The following is a 22,668-nucleotide window of genomic DNA, read 5'->3' as shown; positions in this document are numbered from 1 at the left end:
AAACCTCACAATAGCGGCATCGGACAGGTGCATTTGTCTTGCTCCAAACCCCCACCGAACATGATGCAAAAACTTTGGACTGAGCCCAGCTTTTTTTTTTTTTTAATCGCCCGAGTGATTTACAAGAGCTCAGCTAAATCCCAGATTTGCGCTGGCCAGGGGTGCCTTCGGCTAGTTCGCTAGCCGTGTCTGACCCCCCCCCCCCCCACACTCCTCTTCCCTGTCCAAGCGCCGGCCATTTAGTGAACCAGCTTCAAAAAAGAAAAAAAAAAAGTATTTAATGCTTTGAGTCTCTGCTGCAGGTGGTCTGTTTTTCTCATGTTCCGCAGACAGAAATGTGTAGGAGTTTCGCTGCTCTCTGCTAACGGTTAGCTGTGACACATTTATCAATTTTGGACCGGTGGGTCTCCCCGAAAGACCGGGGTGATGGCGGGAAGACCCACCATTGCGGGGTGTAACAGACCCTGTAATGAGAAGAGCGTGCGTGCGTGCGTGCGTGCCGCGGGACGCGTTTCTGCGGGCTGGTGCCGGGGGGGGGGCGACGCCGGTGAAGAGAGGGGAAGGAGCGGGATCGGTACGTGGCGGTGGGTGCAACACCGAAACAGACGCAGGAGACGAGGAGATGAATCGAGGGTCGAGCAGGGAGAGGGAGGGAGAGAAAGAGCAAGAGAGAGAGAGAGAGAGAGAGAGGGACTCAGAGCCGAGAGGAGAAGAGGTGGCCCTCCGAGACGTCTCTGGGTTGAAGGAGAAAAAGATGAGAAGGGAAAGTGCAGGGGAGGGGAAATCACTAGGAGGGAAATGCTCTGTGAAATGCGCTGTGAGGCTGACTGAGATGTTTCTCAATCCGCCATACCGCCAAAAAAAAAGAATCACGTGCTTATCTGCTCTGTACATTTTCATGCAGTCTGAAATCTGTAATTGCAGTATTGGTGTACGGCCATTTTATCACATGGTTTTTTGTTTTATTTTTGACTGGAGAACAAACAGGTTGGGCTTAGCGGATGCTGAACACTTGGCAGTGATCTATGCTTTTGCTTTCATGGCTTTAATTTTCACGCTATTCGAATGAATCCAGTCTTTGGATGTGATATTCATAGTACATATATCCATTCATCAGAAATGGTTTTTCATGTTTAGCATCAAAGTCTGTTGACTGTGTATTCAAGTTTGAATACATCGTTTAAGCTTCATCCAGTCTAAATAGTTTCCTTGTTAAGTCGTTATGTGAGCCAATAGTATAACCTGCATTGGTGGCAATTTAATTGGTAAAGATTCAAAATGACAGCTGAAATCTTTATGTTCACAAAGGCTATGTATACATTTTCTTAAATGATTAATTCCCAAACTTTGTTGCATGCAAATGAAAGTATGAACTGTGATACCCTTGCTGCCATAATTACTCACCATGTGACATCACATGCCAAAGCACAGGGAAGTAATGGAAATTACCCAAACTGCTCCCTTGAATTCATCCCTCATTTTTGATCAACATCTCAGTTCTCTTTCCAAAATCTCACATATGTCACATATGTCTGAAACAATTTTTTTAGCTGAAGCCATTTAGAATAGAATCCATAGTTTCCTGAAAATAAAATGTCAACCAAGGCTTTCTTTGGACATATCAGAGTAGCATTTGTAAAATATCCAATAGCCCACAAGTCTCCAAAACAGTTAGGCTAGGAATAATGTTTCACATCGCGGTACATCTTTAGGCCAGAGCTTCTCTCTGGTGTCTGTCTGTTAAAGCCCTTGCTGAACTTAAGCTGCCTTAAAGCCAGAACCAGCCTGTTACTTCCGTAATGATTTATCATCAGTAATTGGATTAGTCTCCTCGCCCTCTGTGCTTGGTCCATTTCAAAGGTGCAGTTGGGCCTTAAGACAGAAACTGTGTTTTGAAAATGTTTTGGTAACAGCAATCAATATCCTTCTTATACACAGTAGGATGGCCTCGAATTTCTCATTTTATTAGAAAATGGTATGTTTCAGCTATTGTGCCTGTTTTTAATATTCTGACCCAAGCCCAGTTTAGTTGTATGTGCTAGCTCAGAGGATTTACAGGTACCATCTGTATTGTGATATAATTTGTATTGATCTTGAGTCACTTGGGCATTCCTTATTAACTACCATTGCTGTTTTATTACTTCTTAATTTCATTTGTATCCGTATGTGGGAGTTAACTAGTTATTGCACATCTGGAGTCAAAATAATTGATTACTGTATGTAAAAATGAGGTTTAAAAAACATTTACAGTGTTTAATGAAATCACAGAGGAAAAATAAAATTGGAAGAAGTGAACGAAATGCAATATGTTACCTTATACTTTGAAATCTATCCAGAAAATTCATTGATTAATAGCCAACCAGGTCCTAGTTACATGAACAATTGTAGTTATTTCAGCAATTATTTAATTTGTCACATGCTATTTCTTTGAACTTGGAGATACTTGTACTATATTTTCTTCCATTTTCTAGTGTATACAGAAAGACAATACATTTGGGGTGTGAGCTACAGCTAGATATAGTACTATTTACTGTTGTCAATGTTATCTATCTACTATTATCTGCTGAACATGTGTTTTGAATATCAACACCACCAATATTCTTCAGTAAATACAATAGGCCCGGATTATGGAATAAATTTGTCTAACCCTTGTAACGTTTTAAAAATGCCACAGTTAATTTCACACTCATAAGTGAAGGAAAGACATGTTGGGTGTTTTTTGCAATAATCTTTAATGCATAATTTTGACTTCAGCTTAATACTCCCAATTAAGCCAAATTCAAAGAAGTGTCAGATTTCAGGTAAAATCTGTGGCCAATTAAGCTTTCAGAGTTGTGAGTATTCAAAGATGTGAGCAATTACTTATTTTAAATCTTTGAACATTCGCCATGTCCTCATTTGCAGACAAGTCAATATTTCACACATTCAGAATATTTAATCTTTTCTCTCATTGATTGTCTTGACCTTTGTTAAAATGTTTGGTGCCCTTTTGCTTTCTATATCTAAGGTTTTCACAGAATTAATAAAAAATCCAGTTAATAATCCATGCACGAAATTGTCTTTTTGTCTAGAGGATTTGAATTCCGGTCATTTGGATAATGTCCCATATATTCTGCTTATCTGTTCCAGATTTATTTGCCTTGAAGCCAAAACTTTTTTCTGTTCAAATTGAACTTTCCCAAAAACTTATAGCTGGACTGTATGTATGCTAAACTTCATGGTCCATGTTTTAGTGAATTATACAATGTTAATGTACGCATGTATATTAAATATATTTAACAAGCCATTTGGTAGTGTACAAATGTGGACAATTACAAAAGGTCTTAAGATTGTGTGCTACAGTACGTTAGGGAATTAAAGCAGAATACTAGCACCTGTGATTCTTTACTGAAATATAAATAAAAGATTTTGCTGGCCTATTGTTTGAGAATAGAAATAAATATATGTTTGAATCAATATTGAATCTATTTTTAAATATTTGCAGTGTTCACTCAAATGATGTCTACTAATGTGGATTTTAATGGAAAGTGCTGAAGTCAAACATTTTATAGTGTACATACTGCAGTGGTTTAACTCTGTTGCTGGAATTTAATATATGATTGCACAAGGCTATATATTTGGACTGGTACAACGTTAAATTTTTTAGGTCAATACATTGACAACATACTGCATTCACTACTTGTCAACTGCATGTCTGTGCCTTCACCTATTCTGTCAGATGCTTTAGAGAGGGGATATAAATCATATATATGTTCTTCTGCATTCCTTTTTAAATACAAACGCCCTTTTAAGAGCTTCCCTTATACAATCTGCAGCATGGAACATTTTTGGACTTCTAAGGAAAAGCTTCCCATATAGTGGAGAGGATGACATGAGCAGCATTTCCTGAGGGATCGGCTCTACAATTTCCTATGCTGCAGGCAATTTTTTTTTTTTAAAAGGACGTGCCTCTAGCTTCTGTATAGAAATTGCATTAAGGAGGTGATAAACACAGTCTTTTCATGATATTTATGGTAGACAGAGCAGGGTAACCACAGTGTCTGTCCAAGCTGTATGTATTATCTTCCTCCGTGTATGTGTGGGGTTAACCGGTGGACTGGTGGTCCGGTGAATAGAAGCAATGGTGGAAATAGACTGTTTTGTCTCTTTTCTCCCTAAATGGCTGATTTTATATGGGTCATAAACTCCGTAATTAGTTCAAAAGGTTCCAAGGTTTTTTTTTTTTTTTGCTATAGTCATGTCTTTATTTACAAAACCATCTTAATATATTTTGTTAGAAATACTCAGTATTTATTGAGTGATGGTTATAAAGCGAATTGGATGATATACAAAGTATTTTTAATAGATATTTATGGACATTTAAATCATCCTTTAACTATTATTTTATTATCTAAATGCTTCTCACTATGTGTATAGATGAACACATTCGATTTTAATTCTTGATGATATAGTATTCCCACCATTCAGCACAAACTAACCAAACTCATAAATAACGCTGTGACACCTTGCTTATATTTTAGCTGAACATTCAATGAATCTCCCTGAAACGGTCACACATATTTCAAGTCTGTCCTTATTTTTTCTCGATTGGGATGTGTCTTTTTGCTTGTCCTTCAGTGGGAAGAGATCGGGGAAGTTGACGAAAACTACGCTCCCATTCACACGTACCAAGTGTGCAAGGTGATGGAGCACAACCAGAACAACTGGCTCCAGACCAACTGGATCCTCAACGAAGGGGCGCAGCGGGTCTTCGTGGAGCTCAAGTTCACCCTGCGGGACTGCAACAGCCTGCCCGGGGGCCTGGGGACCTGCAAGGAGACCTTCAACGTCCACTACTACGAATCGGACGACGAGGAAGGCCGGAACGTCCGGGAGAGCCAGTACACCAAGATCGACACCATAGCGGCGGACGAGAGCTTCACCGAGCTGGACCTGGGGGACAGGGTGATGAAGCTCAACACTGAGGTGAGGGACGTGGGCCCCCTGACCAAGAAGGGCTTCTACCTGGCCTTCCAGGACGTGGGCGCCTGCATCGCCCTGGTGTCCGTGCGGGTGTTTTACAAGAAGTGCCCCGCGGCTGTCAGGAACCTGGCCCTTTTCCCGGATACCGTAACCGGGGCCGACTCCTCCCAGCTGCTGGAGGTCTCGGGCACCTGCGTCAACAGCTCCGTGGCGGAAGACCTTCCCAGGATGCATTGCAGTGCAGAAGGGGAGTGGCTGGTTCCCATTGGGAAGTGCATGTGTCAGGCGGGCTACGAGGAAGTGAACGACACCTGTCAGGGTAAGTCTTTTGCTCTTCATTGTAGGAGGGACACCTAACCTAAGGCATAGAAATGAGGAAATGAGGCGCATATCTATTGAGAATAGAGGTCTATGTGTATCTGCTCTTCTCTTGCAAATTGTTAATGTGATACTGTAAGCATTGAAAATCAAACTCTGCATAAACAAGTGAAATTTGAGCATTAATCTTAGGACAAAAGTGGTATTCATTTCTCCACTGTATTGATGGAGCATCAGATCATGCAGCTTTAATAACTTTTTTGTTGTTGCTGTGGATCATAGTAACATTCATCACCTCTAATTAGATTTATGTCCACATGCCTCATTAAAAAAAAGGAAATTCAGAATGGTTATGATTTATCTTACAAGATGTATGCTTCAAATACTATTAGTGTTATAATAATTAAAAATTGCTTTATAATAAATTTAAGAACCAAAAAATGTGAAAAAACCTCTTCTATGAAGTATTTTAGAACAGTTTTGCATTACAGGCATTTAGCAGATGCTCTTATCCAGAGCAACGTTTTACATTTTATCCATGTATACAGCTGGATATATTCTGAAGCAATGCAGGTTAGGTACCTTGCTGAAGGGTACAGTGTCCCACCAGGGAATCAAACCTCTGACCTTTAGGTTACAAGACCAGTTCCTTACCCATTATACTGCACTGCCGCCCCACCCTGTTTCTTTAGCACAAAGTATCTCACCGAGGGGAATGTCGAAGTTCTGGCAGAACTTAACTAGAGGTCTGGTATATACTGTCATACAGCCTTAAGCAGATGTGACTTTACAATCTCTTTTCATGCAAAATTCTGAAAAAAGAACTGAAAGGGAAACTGAAAAAGCAAAAGACTTTTCCCCCTTCTTCAAGGTCAGTCTCCCAGCAGTACAAACCCTGTTCCAGCCACTGTAACTGATAAATGGTTTAAAATTTCACACGGCTGCTTTTCTCTGAAACTCAAAACTGGTCACTCTGAAGACACAGTTATTCATTATTGTTGTTAAGGTGCTGTACGTATAAGACAGGGCTGGTTCTATACGTAGGTGACGAGGGCGGATGACTAGGGTGCTGTCTGTCTGTTTGGGGGTGGAGGGGGAGTGGGGGGGGGGGCGCTTTGCCTTCCTGACTTTTGCAAGTTCAGTTTGGACCTCATGACAGGTTTCAATTAATGTCTGACAAATTGAATAAATGTGCAGTTGACCTTTATCACGCTTCTAAGTATAAAAATAAATGAATGGCAAATTTTCTTTTATTTCAGAGAACTTGATAATGCTCATTTTTTGAGTGTGTGTGTGTGTGTTTGTATGCGGGTCTATGTGTGTCTGTCTGTGTGTGTGTCTCTGTTTTTCTTGTCTGTGTGTGTCTGTATGTATGTGTGTGTGTGTGTGTGTGTGTCTGTATGCAGATCTATGTGTGTCTGTATGTGTGTGTGTGTGTGTGTGTGCGTGTGCGTGCGTGTGTGTGTGTGTGTGTGTGTGTGTGTGCGTGTGTGTGTCTGTATGTGGGTCTATGTGTGTCTGTATGTGTGTGTGTGCGTGCGTGCGTGCGTGCGTGCGTGCGTGCGTGCGTGCGTGTGTGTGTGTGTGCGTGTGTGTGTGTGTGTGTGTAAAGGGACATTGGCAGATGCATCACTTAGCTGTGATTTGCCTTTTCAGACAGTCAGACAGATGGTAAACACACAGGAAGAAGAACTTCAAACACGTGAACGTTCTCTTGGCTGTACTGTGTATTAATCAAAGCTGTATTCACTCCGCGGACTGCCTGCTAAATGCTAAACGCACACACTCCTCTTCAATATTTTCCTTCTGCGTGGCTGGTAACGAAGCAGGAGGTATCAATCACGTAAACACAAGCTCTCGCGCAGAATTTTCAGTCTTTTCATCGCTAAATACGCTTTTTTTCCCTACTTCACGCATTTCTAGCGCCTCGCACAGGAAGCGATGTTTCTGTAACCTCGTTAGCAGTGATGTTTATTTAGTCACAAAGAAGCGATAATGAGGACGCGCCGCGGCGGCGAAACCGTAAACACATCGGTGTGCGGCTCCCTGGAATCGGCCGTAATGAAAAGGAAGGGGAGTGATAGGACTGGGTGGTGGGACTGAAGCGACAAAGCAGCAGCTGTTGCCGGATGGCTGTTGCGCTGATTAACTGCGAGGACGAACAAACGACGGAGCGGCCTTGTAACTGTCAAAGTGTTCGCTTGAAAACCTGGACCGGACTTCATTAATTCTGCTTTTAAGATGCTCGATGTAGACCGGTGGTAACCAGTCGTGGTCCTAGAGATCTACCGTCCTGTAGGTTTTCATTTCAACCCTAATCTGGCACACCTGATTCTGCTAATGAGTCAAAGCCTACAGGACGGTAGATCTTCAGGAGCAGGGTTGGTTACCATTGATATAGACTAAAAAAAAATCATAGTGTGATATGGCTAGACCCTTGCATTGGTAGCGGTAAGCATTTTTAAACTTTCTTTAAACTACAATTCCACATCAGCAGGAAGTGGGGTAGTTCAAACATTGAGCACAACATTAACCGTAGGAATATTAAATAAAATAATATCTGGGGCTGCTGGCTGGCTCGATCAGTTAAAGCACAACAGTAGTGCATGGATGAGCCCCAAGGCTACTGCACCACCCAGGGAATGGGAAGGTTCAGTCAGATAGGGTTCCGCGTTCTATTGTTCCCTGCTGGTCAATTGGGTGCCCACAGATTGCAGTCAAAGTCGCATATAAAATGGCTTCCACAGACTCTGCATTATGCGAGCTTTGCAGTGGACTGCAGTGTGAAAAGAAGCAACTGGCGACAACATCTTGGAGGAGAACTGAATGTCTACACCCCCCCCCCCCCCCCAAAACAGTAGTGAGTTTCTCGCACGTATGTGTTATCTCCGATTGCTGATGATTGGCTATTCCAAATCGGGGTGTGCACTGCTCAGCCCCCACACTGGATGCCAAATATATTTTAAAAATTAAATAAAATACAGCATTTAGGGATGCATGTTAATATTGGGATTATGTTGGCATTGGCCAATAATGGATGAAGATTACAGTCTATATGATCACACAACACACATTAATCAGAGAGGCGATCCATTTGATGCGCAACCGATGCTGTACTGAAACACAAGGAAAATTGAATGCTGAAGGAGTAGCCTAGTCATTAGTCATCTGAAGTTCTTTCATTTGCTTTTATTTATAATTATTACCAGCTAAACTCACAAGCAAAGCTATGAGCAAAGCTGAAGCTACTTGTCTGGAGCTTCTGCAGTGTTTAAACACAAAGCTGAACTCTCTGTTTTCCCGTGCATGTGTCTGTAGCCTACAGTACAGTAAATCTTTACTTTGGTTTCCATGGTAACAAAAGAACCCCCCCGCCCCTTTTTTTTTGAATTTGAAAATGTTCCTCAGTTAATTAGTTATATGCCAAATAATGTACATACAGTGTATACAGTTAAATGGCAAAGTATTCTGACAGTGGCACAATTTTTGTTCTACCCCAGCACATTGGATTTGAAATGAAACAATGGATATGAGGTTAAAGTGCAGACTGTCATCTTTAATTTGAGAGTATTTACATCCATATCAGGAGATTTGTGCAGTCATTACAGCCCATTTAATACATTCGAGCTCCCCCATTTTAGGGTAGCAAAAGCAATTGGACAGATTAACATAATCTGAAATAAAGTCATCATATTTAGCACTTGGTAGCAAATCATTTGCATTCGAGGGCTGCCTGAAGCCAGCAATCCATAGACACTGGGTATCTTTCCTGGTGATGTTCTGACAGGGCTGTACTGCAACCGTCTTCAGTTCCTGTTCGTTTCTGCGGTGTTTTGCCTTCAGGTTTGTCTTCGGCAAGTGAAGAGCATGTTCGGTTGGATTCAGGACGGTTGACTGAACTTGGCCAGAGAAGAGCATGCCACATTTGGCCCTGAAATATTTTTTTTGCTTTAAGCAGTATGATTTGGGGACGGTGCAAGATAAAGCACCATCCAAAGAGTTTTGGGGCATGTGGCTGGATCAGAGCAGATGAGATGTTTCTGTACACTTCAGAATTCATCCATCTGCTGCTGCTGTCAGCAGTCTCATCATCACTAAAGACAAGTGAACCAGTTCCAGTGGCAGCCTTGTATGCCTAAGCCAAAGCACTACCTCCACCATGTTTCTCAGATGGGGGGGGGTGGGGGGGGGGTGCTTTGGAGCATGAACTGTACAGTTTTTTAACATACTTTTTTGCGAACTCTAATCCTGCCATTCTTTCGGGAGGACTATACAAAAGGCTGTAATTGCTTCATGTGTCACCCAATATGAATGCAAATACCTTCAAATTTAAGCAGACTGTCTGCACTTCAACCTCATCCATCGTTTCATTTGAAATCCAGTCTGCTGGAGTACAGAGCCAAAACCCCAGAAAAATGTGTCCTTGTCCAAACACTTCTCCATTTATCTGTATATATACGGAATATCTTCTGTTTTGGTTGCGTGTCATCGTGACAGATGCGCTGATACTGAATTTTGACATCCTGCTTTGTTGATGCCACATTAAAGGGTGAGGTTTCAGCATGGAGCAGCAGTCCTGTGTTCATACGCGTGCTAGCCCTCTGTAACGCGTATCTCCCGCCAGCGACGCGGGCGGCGCCCTGGCCTGATTCGGGCAGCCGTGCCCCTGGCTGAGCGCCCGGCGCAGCGTTCGGCGGCAGCGGCGGGCACCAACAATTCACCCCCGCAGTCTGTCGCGCTCCAGAGTCCCGCGTTCACAGAGCGCGCTCAGACGAGCCTCCGCCACCATTTAATCATTTACCCCCCCCCACGCTGCTGCGTCGGACTCGGCTCTCCCCACCCCCACCCCCCGGCAGCCACGGCCAGGCCCCTCTCCCAAGGGCGGGGGCGGCACTGACGGCAGAAGCGGAGGGAAAAGGAGACTGGAGCGCGTCGCGTAGCGCCGTGCGCGAAAGCGGCCGCTGGCGGCCTCTCGTGCCTGCGGCGCGCGGTCGTCCGGCTCCTTCGTTCGTAATTAGGGTCCCTAACACAGGTCAGCCTGCCCCACACAGCTAACGGAAAACTAGCCATCTGCACGGGCTGGGCAGGGCTGGACGCCTGCATCGGACCTCGGCCAAAGGGCTCTCAGACAAGGCGCCAGTGAAGCGAAGCACCGAGACGAAGCACCGGGAGACGAAGCGGGGAATTGGTGTCATTCACAGTGAATGCAACATTAGGCTGTTACAATTCCCGAATTAATGAAGCGTGGCAGCCGCAGCTGTATATTATATTTATGCTAATTTTCATCTAGAAAATTACCGCGAGCATGTTACTCCAAAGCACCTGAGATAAATAAATGAAGGAGCTGTTAAGTCATTATGCACACTGTGTAAAGTGTGTCACAGGAGGTGTAAAACTAGATGGTTTTTAACAGGAATTTGATTGGATGAATGAAGCTACTTAGAAGCCAGTTACATAAGCAGTTTCATATTTTGAATAGTAAAGGTTCATTTTATATGCATTTGTTAAACAGTTGTTCATACCTAAAATGATTTTATTTTTAAAAAATATATATTTCCTTACACTCTGTATTACATAAACTGGCAAAAAGCCAAATATAGGCCAATATTTAGCTAAAGGGAATCACAAATTGCATTTGTCAATTCATGTTGAAATTTTAAAATATTTTGATTGTCATATTGTCCACCCATTATAAATAAATTCACAATTTTGGTTGAAATTCCGTTTACAGTTTTTTACAGTGTGTGAAGGGTGAGTCTTGACTGTTATAAAATGTATAACTTCTGTTACCACTTCACAACTTAACTTACATGTTACTTTAGTAAGGGTGCGTGAGTGCTTCTCCTGAGGATCTTCAGTTCCAAGATAATTATGAGCTTGTCAATATCTGATCACAGCCTATCAGTCAGATTGTATGTCATGTGATTGACGTGAATTTCAGAACCTACCTGCATAACAAGTTCACCTGTGCCAATTAAGGCAATTGACGTGCAGGTGTGTGGCTGAAAATCATGGCAGTGTAAGAGTCTTGGGTTGTAGGGGACAGCGTTCTGGTTCGGGATTCTTCTAGGTTATACGTTTTAGTTAAAAGGCTCCTGTTTCATATGTATTGGCCACCAACATTGTGCACAGTGATTGAAGTTTCTTCAGGTAGCCATATTGTTTTTTGTTTAGTTTTGTTTAGTTTTTTTGCTGGTTTAATTATCCTTATGGGACCTACACTGTCCTCAAACAATTTGAGCTTATAGTTAAGCTTTGCCTGCGAGCGATCCTCTGTTGCTGCTGCTGCTGCTTGTTTTCTGGTAAGAGACTGCAGGGAAAATGATATGATTCACTGAACCATGGAGATAAATTGATGTTTTGGCTGGCTTACTTGACCTTTCCCGACCAAAGACGTTATTAACCGAGACAGCGCCAAGCTGTGAACTGCAGTGTTTCTCTTTTCTTTTTTTTAATTTAATTGTAATTTTACTTAATCAGCGACGCTGGCTGTGTCGGAACCGGCCCAAGCCTCGCCCAGGGAGGGGAGTTAAGCCGTCACCTGCCCTGTCCCGCTATTGTGACTCAACGGAGGTCAGTCAGACGCCTGCGGTTTTCTGGATAAGTGTGGGCTTACGGATGAATGGCTGCGAAGCAAAGCAGGGATTCTGGATGCGCTACACAAGCCTTAGTCCTGAAAAAAAAGAAACCAAAAAAAAACAAAAACTAAAGGAATAATTGAGCGTTTTGATCTAAGAAAATCAAAGCGTGTTCGAACTGCATTCTCCTTTTTTAAATTCTGCTTGTTTATCTTTTTTTATTTTTTATTTTGAAACTGGGCGCTAACGGAGCGTGCGTTATCCGCGCTTCGCAAATGTAGGTCAAGCACAAGCGAGCGGCCCGCACTCCAGCGTTTCTGAAGGGCCGCGTTTGACGCGGATGTCGGCGGAATATCTTTTATTTAATCTCTGCTGCTGCTGACGGTTCATTCACCTTCGAGCAGTGCCTTTGCTGGTAACGATTTGACGTCCACGTCGATAATTGCACTTAGCGCTTCGCGCTCCGGATCGGTGCGCGTTGAATCGAGCTCATCGTTGCTCTGCTTCTTAGTGTCAAGCAGGTAAAATGGCCAATTCATCTTCCTGTTTCATGTGAACCATGCTGCCAAGCGGTCCCAGGATTCAAATAAATGTACAGATCAAATAAGCGTGAGCCCTATGTCCTCTCTTTACCCATAGGTCTGTTTGGCCTTCATTGAATGTTTAATGGTGCCTTATGGTCAAATATTATTTCACCTGAAACCAGACGAATGTAATACATATGAGATGCTATTTGAGAACCTATTTTACAACCTGTTTAAACTGGCAGTAGCTGGTACACATGTTAGCTCAAAGCATGCTTATCGGATACTCTCACAATGGAAGTGTTTGCATTATGTTGCTTTTACAAACATACTCCATTTTTAGTGCCGTTCATACAGGGAAAATAACGGCTGTGACTGTGCGGTTTTAAAAATGCAGAATGAAGGTAATAAGCATGTGACTCAAATTAAACGGCGGCGGTTCTGCGTAGCGATGAGGCCACGCTGCGCTTCACGCGGAGGGACGGGGCCGGGTTTAGCTAATTGGCAGCGGCACCCGATTCGAACGGGGGCTGCGGGAACCACGGCGACCAGTTTTTTTTTTTTTTTTTTCCTGCTGTGAATTAAATGGACGGAATGCCGCACTTGTCTCTGAGGAATTCGGGCGGGGGGGGGGGGGGGCCTCGATGAACACTTTCTGAAAGCGCTTGATCTCCCGTGATCTCCCCTCTATTTTCATTCCTGTCATCCATTACTGCAGGAGATGTCAAACTCGATCTGGTCAGTCGCAGGCTGGCACGGGGAGACACGGAGACTCGTGGCTGAATGGGGCCAGAGGCTCAAAGATGTCAGAAAGCTTCCCGCCATGCGAATCCTAGAGTAACTGCAGGGTTTTTCATTCAGGGATTTACGATGTTTTCGTATTTCAGGTCCAGATCTGTGCATTTATTTATTTATTTTATTTTTTTGCAGCAGATTTGGGCTACATTGCGTCATTATGCTCCATTTTCTCAGACACATTAATTATATATCAAAACATGAGCAATATAGCATTGCTAGATATTAAATATCTAGGTTAGTGTAATAGTTATTCCTCTTTAAAAGAAAGAACACTTCTGGCAGATTCATCCATATCATTCGGTATTCTAGAAGCTTCCATTTTGGGCCACATTTTTATGAGGGTTGCAAGCTCAGTGTGTCCCGGGGGTTAGCTTGATGAAGATGTTTTTTCTCAAAGACGGTTAAACAGAAGAAAATCAAGCAGGGCTAAACGGCGGGGCATTTAATTCTCTGCGCTTGTGCGTGATGCTTGCCTGGATGTGAGTGAGGGTAAGCGCTACTCACAGGAGGTTTATATCTGCAAGTTGTTCACGAGAGGTTTGTATCTGCAATATCAGACTTACCCACACTAACAGTGACATAGTTACTAGGCAGTTTATGCCGGTGGTTCCCGACCCTGTTCCTGGAGATCTATTGTCCAGTAGTTTTCCATTTAAACCCTAATTTTACACACCTGATTCTCTAGCTGTTGAGGTGAGCTTTGTTATGTTTGGAGTGAAAACCTACAGGACGGAAGGTTTTGGGACCATTGGTTTATGCCATAAATTTGAACAGTATTTTTTATTTATTTGTTTATTTTTTTTGTTGACCAGTATGTCACATTTTACTTTCAGAATATTTGATGGCTTCCTGATTACTAACCAAGGGAAAGAAGAAAAGAAAAAAAAGCTCTTGAGGGACATATTTCAGCTTTTTTAACAACTGACACTTCACTTTAACGCCAAAGCTAAAGTACTGAAAAATAAACACAGCCGTATTTTTCCGAATTTTGACTCTTTGAAATCACTTTTTTTTTAAAAGAAACATAAGCGGTACAGTAAACGGCAGTTAAATGGTGTCATTTTCAAAGCATTTCCACCAAGGTGCACATTACCAACAATTTAAAAAGGGTATATTTATTGTATACACAATGCTCACTGAGAAATTGATTTGGTCGCAATCCAAATTAATGCAGTGGATTGTTATATACAACAATGTTTGTGTATGTGTTTTACAGAGCCAGGTTCGGTAAGCTGTGATGTGCCTTTCCTTTTTAACCTACCCAGTTGTTGGTAAAATATTCATATTCAGCTTTTTTTCTTCCATCAAAGCAGCTTTGTTTAAGTGTCTAATGCTACTGTGCTGGGAGCCAGGTGTTAGGACTAGGTTTGAACTGAACACATTTTATCTGTTTTAAAGTTGATCATTCATCTGAGATTTCTTGGATAATTTTGTGACATGAAACCCAGCAACAAAAATGCCAATAAACAGAAGCCCACTGTATATTCATGGGTGTAAAATATTGGCCGACCAGTGTTGGATTTTAAGAGCCTGTTGATATTTAGAGTGCTGTTGATGTAATTCTGATATGTGACTCTAAAACATTAAACAATTTAATAGTATTAGAAAATACTAGACAGGTATTATAAAAAATGTTGTTTTAAAATAGCAAAATTATTTCATTAAATGTATTAAATGTACACCTAAGGCCTTTCTAAGTTAGAAAATGCATGAAATACAAGCAAACAATAATAATAAACAATGCAAAAAAAGAATAACTTTGCATTTAGCTACTAAAACAACAGGGGATTAAATAAAATTCAGCAGCCATTTATCTAACAGTTTCCTTTACAAAACCTCTCTCAGTGGGGCTCTTGTGTAGCCCGTCCTGTTGAGGCTCTATTCCAGTGTATGTACAGCATGTTCCAGAGGCCTGGTGTGAAGCAGGTTGGCAAATACATTTTGCTGTAGGATTCTCAGGGAAGGGTGAGTTTCATCATGGACCAGCGGCCTCCTTCGCCTCCCTCCTTCATTCACCTCCAGCTCCATGGCTACTGTGGGTGTTTTGCTTGTCAGGGTGTTACTGTTTTGACAGCAGTGTTACTTCCCTCTAAAACACTGTTGACACCGGTATTACCAACCTTCGCCACTAGGGGACTGATGGATTCCCTCGTGAGGCATGGCTCAAGTTTAACATTCAAATTTTAATAATTCACAAAATGCATTGCAAAAAGCAACCGGAATTCTTACAAATAAAAAATGCAAAGTATAATAAATACAAGACAAAATAACTTTTGTATTAAATAGCCTAAAGTTAAATTGCCCTGATAAGGACCTAAAACAAATGGCCTAAATAAAGTGGCATCAGCATTGCAAAAATGTAACATAAACATAAAATAATCAAATGAAATGCTAATATAAAAGAAACAAAAGAAAAGAACAAGTTACCGAACAGAACTACACCATAGGCCTAATTTACAACTCTGCTAGGCAACTGCTTGTGTGACCTACCCGTAACAACAGCGTTATTTTAATGAATAAAATACTGGTATTGATGATGGGCTCGTGCTTCGTGTGCCACCAGTTAAACCGACCACTGTGCCAAGTCTAGTCGGTGTACTGCGGCGTGGCCTCAGACCTTTGGAGGAGTGTGTGTGTGTGTGTGTGTGTGTGTGTGTGTGTGTTCGTCTTCACTAATTGCTCTATGCAGAATGTATGGTGGAGGCTGCAGACACCGGGTCTGCCCTGCCTTAGAGACCCCGCTGGACATTCCAAACCGGGAGAGGAAATAAAATACCAGATAAAGATAAATTCGCTCGGCGGTAATGGGGGCGCCCTTTATAAAAAGCGGAAAATAAATCCTTCCAGCACCGCCGGAGTTCTGGAGTTTTAAGTGAGCTTTCGGAAGTCATTAGGAGTCTGTCAGGAAATTTGTCAACCAGATGAATGCAACGTTACGTTATTGAATTGCGGGCGTGGAGAACCTGCGATTTCTCCATATTTACTCGGGTGCTCTAGATGAAGCGGTGTGGCTCAGTGACCTGCGGCCCGGAGTGGAAAGTGCCGCTTTTATTTCAGGGATCTTTCCAGCTATGAGAAGCGCTCCTGCAGAGGAAGCAGATCTGATTACCAGGAGCTGCTGCACATATCTTACTCCGGAACTTCATTTCTTTACAAACTGGTCTTGTTCAGCCAAGGCATTGATTATTAAAAAACTTTTAAGGTTGTGTGCGTACAATGTAACAGCCTGAATTTGTGTAACTTCTTGGGTGGTCCTCACGTCATACTATTTATTTGAAAACTTTGGTTGTTATTTGTATGACAAGGCAAGCATCCCTTCTGTGTATCTGTCTATCTGAAGTTTTTGTCTTTTTTAAAAATAAATGCCAAGCCGAATACCGTTGGTTATGAAATCTGTTACAGTTCAGAGCAATAATTTGAAAGTTCTCTGCCTCCTCCTTAATCGCCAAGCCTAACTCTGCCTGGACCGGATTAATTACCTATTAGCCTTTATGCAACAAATTAAGAGTCTCCTTTTCTGCCTTGTCATTGGAACGACACCCTGTCTGAAATTTCTGAGGGGGGGGGGGCCGTGGGGGGGGGTCACAGCCGCCAACCCAGCCTGCATCACAAATGAGCCCCGCCAGTCAAGCATGACAAAATCTAATCTCATCTTGAGAGGGGGGGTGAAGGGGGGGGCGCCCATAAAACAGTCTGATCCCGCAATTTCATGCCCTGCGTTTCACCGGGAAGTGTTCTGAGTAGCAATTAAATCTGTACGGTTAGCAGAGCTAAGATGCTATGGAAGGAGGCCGTTTGAAATGTGGGAAATCATTGTAGAAATGCTGTAATGGTACGGCTCGGTTCGAGTGGTTGCAGGAAATCGGATGCGCCTGTCTCGCATCGGAAAGTGGCAGGAATTCAGCTCCAGACAGATTTAGTTTTCGGGAATCAGGGCCGTGCCTGGCCAGTCATTTTTGTCTCATAACTTAAAGAAAAGTACAGTTACGTTCACTTAAAGATCACTTTCAGTGCTCCACTGAGCTCCATTTAGCCTCACACAAGTGAATGAATGAATGAATGAATGAATTAATTAATTAATTAATGAGTGAATGAATGAATGAATGAATGTTCAAGAAACTGTCATTTTTAAGTGAAAGCTCATCTGGATTCCTTGTTGCAATGTACTTTAAATCTGATTTATAAGGAACATCAGGTAATATATATATATTATGTTTATTATGTATGATTGTCTGGCTCTCCTTTGAGCGGGTGTAGATTCAGCAAAGCTTTGTGTACTGGAAGACAAAAGTATTCCAGGGCATGATACTGTGAGAATTATGAACAACGAGTGGCTGATTTTGAGGCCCGGGAACTGATGCATGGAATTTTATTTTAAATTAATATCCAATAATCACACGAGGAAAGCATACGATTATTATCATTAGAACATAAACTCACCTTCCTGATTACTCATGGATTTGTATAATATGCAGTTTTGAAGCTGCCTCTCAATTTATTGAGATGTTCCAATACTGTGGAGTGTGTGAGTGATTTAATTAACATATAGACAGAGCGTAGCTTGGTGGCTCATTAAGTTAAGGCGCCATGCTGCAGTGAATGGATGAGCCCCACGGTCTCGGATCGACTCCGGACCGTGCCAGTGCCAATTGTGGCCGGTAGCTTTGCAGGGTGATGTACAGTTGCCAATTGCGTAGACCAGGGTGTGGGAGAGTTCCGTTCTTTAGGGTACTGTGTTTCATCGCTATCTAATGACCCCCTCTGTCCATGGACTGCACGTTAAAGCTGCATATGAAAGGTCTTCCTCTGACTCCACTCTGTGTGAGCTTAGCTGTAGTCTGTGGTGTGAAAAGAAGCAGCTGGTGACCCCACGTGGCCCAGAGGAGGACCGTGGATGTCGACGCTCTCCCGAATCGGCAGCCAGGCTCGCACATGAACACAGCTGCAGTTTCAGATAGGGTGGTTGCATTCTAAATTAGGGTGGGAATTGGATATGTACAGCCCCACATTGGGTGCCAAGTTTATAAATCTAAATAAATAAATAAATAAATAAATAAACTATCTGCCTTTCACTGTCAAAAGTGAAAACGCTACAGACTGCTCAGTTGAATGTGTGTGAGTGTGTGTGTGTGTGTGTGTGTGTGTGTGTGTATTATATAAATTACAAACTGAAAGTTACAGACCAAGAAAAGACCAAGGTTGGACGATGAGTTCACAGCAGGCTAGTACGCTAGGGAACATTGAAGGGGCTGCAGAGGTCTGCAGATGAGCAGGTGTTTCCTCTATTCAGATCAACCTAGTGCTTCTGGCACTATTTATAAGTGCAGATATCAGTGTGTCAGAAATCGCATTACGACCTGTGTGTTATTGTATACAAGTAAGTATTATTTTTCAATATGCCGCTCCCTTGGACATTATGCAATGGGGGGTGTATGTCTGTTTCATGCTGCCCATTTAGCATCTGTAGCTATGAGAGAGTATGCATATTACATGCCCTCTTTTCAACAAACACAGCCCTCACCGCCGTCAATATGACAATATGAAAATCTCCACTTCAACGTGAATTCAGCTTTATCTGTGATATTAGCTTTTCTGTGTTACTATATACAATACGTCTGGGCCCCTGCGAAACAAGATAACCCCGTACAGATGTAGGCATTATTTGCAGGCAAACAATAATATTGTTACCCATATTGTGTGCCCTATATGTAACCTCAGTAGACAGACCTTGCAGATAGGCTACTATACAGAAGACAGTGAATACACATTTTCTGAGAATGTCTAATATTCATAGACATTTTCAGGGTAATACTCACGAGTGATTATTTGATATCATTCCTTGGTCATATATTCAGTCATTTTTATGTCTGACAGTACTTGATTGAGCTGCCACCCAAAACTGGTCTGATGAAAAGAGGTTGCTATAGAGTGTGTTTCTGTACATGGTGTTGGTTGGGCAGATGGGAGACAGTGATGAATTGGTACATGTTGAGATTTTCCCAAAGCTTGCTGGAAAGGAGTATGATCAAGAGCGCAATGGGGGATCAGGTGTGTTCTACAGCTCAAATGTTCCAATTCCCCGTAAATCATTTGCAGTGCAGGCCGAGAGAAGAGAATTATCATCAGAAATAAACAATGTACTGCAAGACATTTTACTTTCATCAAACAGTTTGTTTCTGTGTATGTGCTATATACACACTGGATGCAGAAATATATATTTTAATATATAATATAAAACATATATTTAAACATATTTAATTATACGTTTATTTATTACAAATAAAAAATAAAAAAAAAAGTTTTATTTTTCATTTGACCTGCCATTCTGATCATTGTGTGAGCTGTGGGCCTTGGTAAAATGGCTACAAGCCATACTTCCAAGTTTTGGCAATCTTTGTATGAATAATCAACAAGTCATGTCTGGTTATTATAAATAATTAATGGTATAATTTAAATACACAGACAGTTTCACTCTCTGAGTAATCTGCATCCGAATAACCATGAGGGAAATGAGTGGAGGAATAATTCCGGTGTTTATCATTTCTGATGATCTGCGGGTCGAGCGTTTGCCTCCCCGCATTAAAATGCACGCACTGCAAACGTGCAACAAAAGAGGAACACGGTGCGAAATAAGATGTAAATTAAATCATTTCGAGGTCGCTCAAATTTAATGCGATTTTAATTTATTTGTTTTTTTGCGGGGAAAGCTTCCATATGCACCGCTGTGTTCGATTAAAGTGTGGCATGTCAGGTTCCGCGCGGAGTACAATATTCACGGCAGCGGGAGACGCGAGGCGACAGTTCTGGGAACCCGTCTGCAAAAAAGAGAGAGCGGCGCAAAGCGAATCAATCCATCTCTGAATAAGCAGCATGCGACGCGTCTTAATGACGGCAACATAGCTGCTAACCTGCTGGGCTGGAATTTACAGCGTTTACAGTATTTCGGCTCTAATGTCTCATGACGAGAAACCGAGGTTCTGTCGAGGTGAATCAGTCACCACCTCTCTTTGAAGACCCTCCTCGAACAGATTATTTGCGCCGGCTTAAATATTTTAAAGCAAGAATAAAGTTCCAGCAAGAATAGGTTTAATGTGCCGGTGTTCATGCCGAACTGTGGACCGTTGAAAATATACTTGACGCAGGATTCATTTGTACCTCCTAATCTACAAAAATATGTTTTCTGTAAAAATGAAAGTAAAATAATTAGACGAGTACAAACATTAGGCTATTTAAACAACACCAGCAGAAACACATTCTACAGGGTTCCTTACAGTGAAATGGGCTTGTAAGTGAAAATAGAATCTTGAGTTACAGAAGCACTGAGAATTAGATTAAGTATCAATAAGCCACTTGGCAATGTGCAGCCCCGTCGTAATCCAATAAACTGCCTGCAACTCCTTTATCGCATTCTAACACAGGCTGTAATGCAATTTCATATTGCCGTGTTTCTGCTAGAAAGTGCTTTCATATTGCAGCATTGCATCACTGCCTGAGGAATATGGCATTTGGAGTGATTCAGTGTTATGATCTGAGATTTAAATGCGCTGAAAATATACCGCACTGAGCGGTTTAATTGTTTAAATGAAGTGCTTGCATAAGCAATGTGCCATATATTAAATTATATAAAGTTAATGACACTTCAGAGGACCTCAGTCATTTTACTGATAGATGTCCTGTGTTACCACAGTGATAATTTCAAAAACCTCAATGTATGGGCCAGCTATTGGGTGTTCATTCGTCGGCTTTGCTAATAGCTTTCGTATCTGGAGAAATATGAGTTTTGTACTTCATATGATGGGAGTATTCAGTGACACAAACATTCCATCCTCTCAGTCACCGTCTCCATCTTAGCAGTGGCGGTGGAATAATTCAGATGAACATGCTAGCTAGCTAGCTAGCTTAAAGGGCAAAGAGAAAATGAAGTCATGACACAGACTGGGTTAATAGCAGCAAGCTGGGTACTCTGTTCAAAGTGGCTTGAAAACTGTTTGTGGCCACTATGTCTGTGTAGTGTACTGGTTCATTTTGAGTGTGGCATTTATTCATAAGCATCTACCAAGCTGTGGAATGTTTTCAAGGGTGGTGTTTATTTGATTTAAAATGTAATACTGCATTCCGTGCTTATGCAAGGCATTTTGTTTCCGGAAAGATCCTGAAGTGGTATTACTTCAAGCAGTACAGAGCCATGAAAATCAAATCTGGCTTTTCAAGGAGACACCATCTGTTCCAGTTTCATGGTATGCAGCTTAGCACGATATTCAGGTCATTTATAAATGCAGCCAATATTTCAAAACAATTAATTAATTAATTTGTTCTCCCATATATGAACAGTTTGATTATAATACACTGGGATGGGATTTAATATACATTAATATACTACTGCAAGGAATGTCCAAGAAAGCAAACAAAAAAAATGCCTTGCTTTAACGGGCTTATTACGCAATATCTGTAAAACAGTTTGGAGATGATGCGCATCACCAATACTTCCCTAATGCTTCCCGAAGAGCTACTCAAATGAAAAGCATCATGGGACTGTGCGGTATCTAATGGCGAATCATCATTTGTCATTTGACGCAGCAGGAGGTTGGTTGATGATAATTACAAGGTCACTGTAAGCACCGTACTGCGTGAAGTGGGTTCTTGTCATGAAGTATGACTTTCACAACGCATCAACACATGACCATCTGCAGCGGAGAGGGGGAAAAGTGTGATGGAGGGGAGTCCCATTAGCGGCTGACGGGACCTGGAAACGATCACGGAGAAAAAGAATGGGCCCATTTGCCAAATGCAAAAAGGTGCACATCTGCCAAAATCCATATTACCTTTTCATGGCACCTAGTTAGTTCACTGTTTTAGTACTTCATGCATTTTGTAAGTGTCTGTTCCTACATTGTTTATGGTTCCAGAACCAAACCTGTCTTGTTTTGTTTGTGAAGGAAGACCTGCATACATGCATACATATGTACACACCCACATACACACACACACACACACACACACACCCACACACGCACACACACACACACGCACACACACGCACCCCCCATATGCCCCATGTGTGATTCAGTCCTTTGATAACAGGCCCCGGTCCCTACTACCTGCGTCTTACACGGCATTTGACTCTTGAATGGGAGTGTGATGGTGTCCCAGGCTTGACACTGGACACAGACACATCAGCTTCAGGATTTAGCTTTGAGCATGAACGGACAATGTTTGTACGAACGGAAGATTATGGGTTCTGTCCTGTTGCCACTGGTTTTTATTTTTACTTGTTGGAATTCAGCGGATGTCTTTGGCTCTTGAGAACTCGCATAGATTGCAAATACGGTGACGTGGTTCGGTACGCGCTTAAAATGTATGTCATGTAACCCCAGGAGGAGGGTACGTGCCGTACATATCAAGGAGGAGTAAGTCATCTTCTGGCAGCCGAAGACAGCTCGAATGCATGGATAATATAATGCCAAGGTGCTGTTGGTGTTACCATTATT

At 42.1% G+C, this 22,668-nt stretch overlaps 1 protein-coding gene across 7 annotated transcripts in view; it reads left to right on the top strand.

Annotated features, from left to right (window-relative positions):
* The window catches only part of LOC118213133 (ephrin type-A receptor 5), a 73,697-nt gene that overhangs the window by 10,515 nt on the left and 40,514 nt on the right, over positions 1-22,668 (top strand). For all 7 annotated transcript variants that reach the window (XR_004762353.1, XM_035391843.1, XM_035391844.1 and 4 more), the window contains exon 3: positions 4,618-5,281. Coding sequence is in view for 6 of the 7 variants with exons in the window: in XM_035391843.1 (XP_035247734.1) it covers positions 4,618-5,281 (664 nt within the window). In the remaining variant the exon portion in view is untranslated. The remainder of the gene's footprint in view (positions 1-4,617; positions 5,282-22,668) is intronic.

Source organism: Anguilla anguilla, chromosome 14, assembly GCF_013347855.1.
Source record: "Anguilla anguilla isolate fAngAng1 chromosome 14, fAngAng1.pri, whole genome shotgun sequence".
Classification (NCBI taxonomy): Eukaryota; Metazoa; Chordata; class Actinopteri; order Anguilliformes; family Anguillidae; genus Anguilla; species Anguilla anguilla.
The sequence above is the reverse complement of the archived record's forward strand: the minus strand, read 5'-3'. Positions and strand labels throughout refer to the sequence as shown.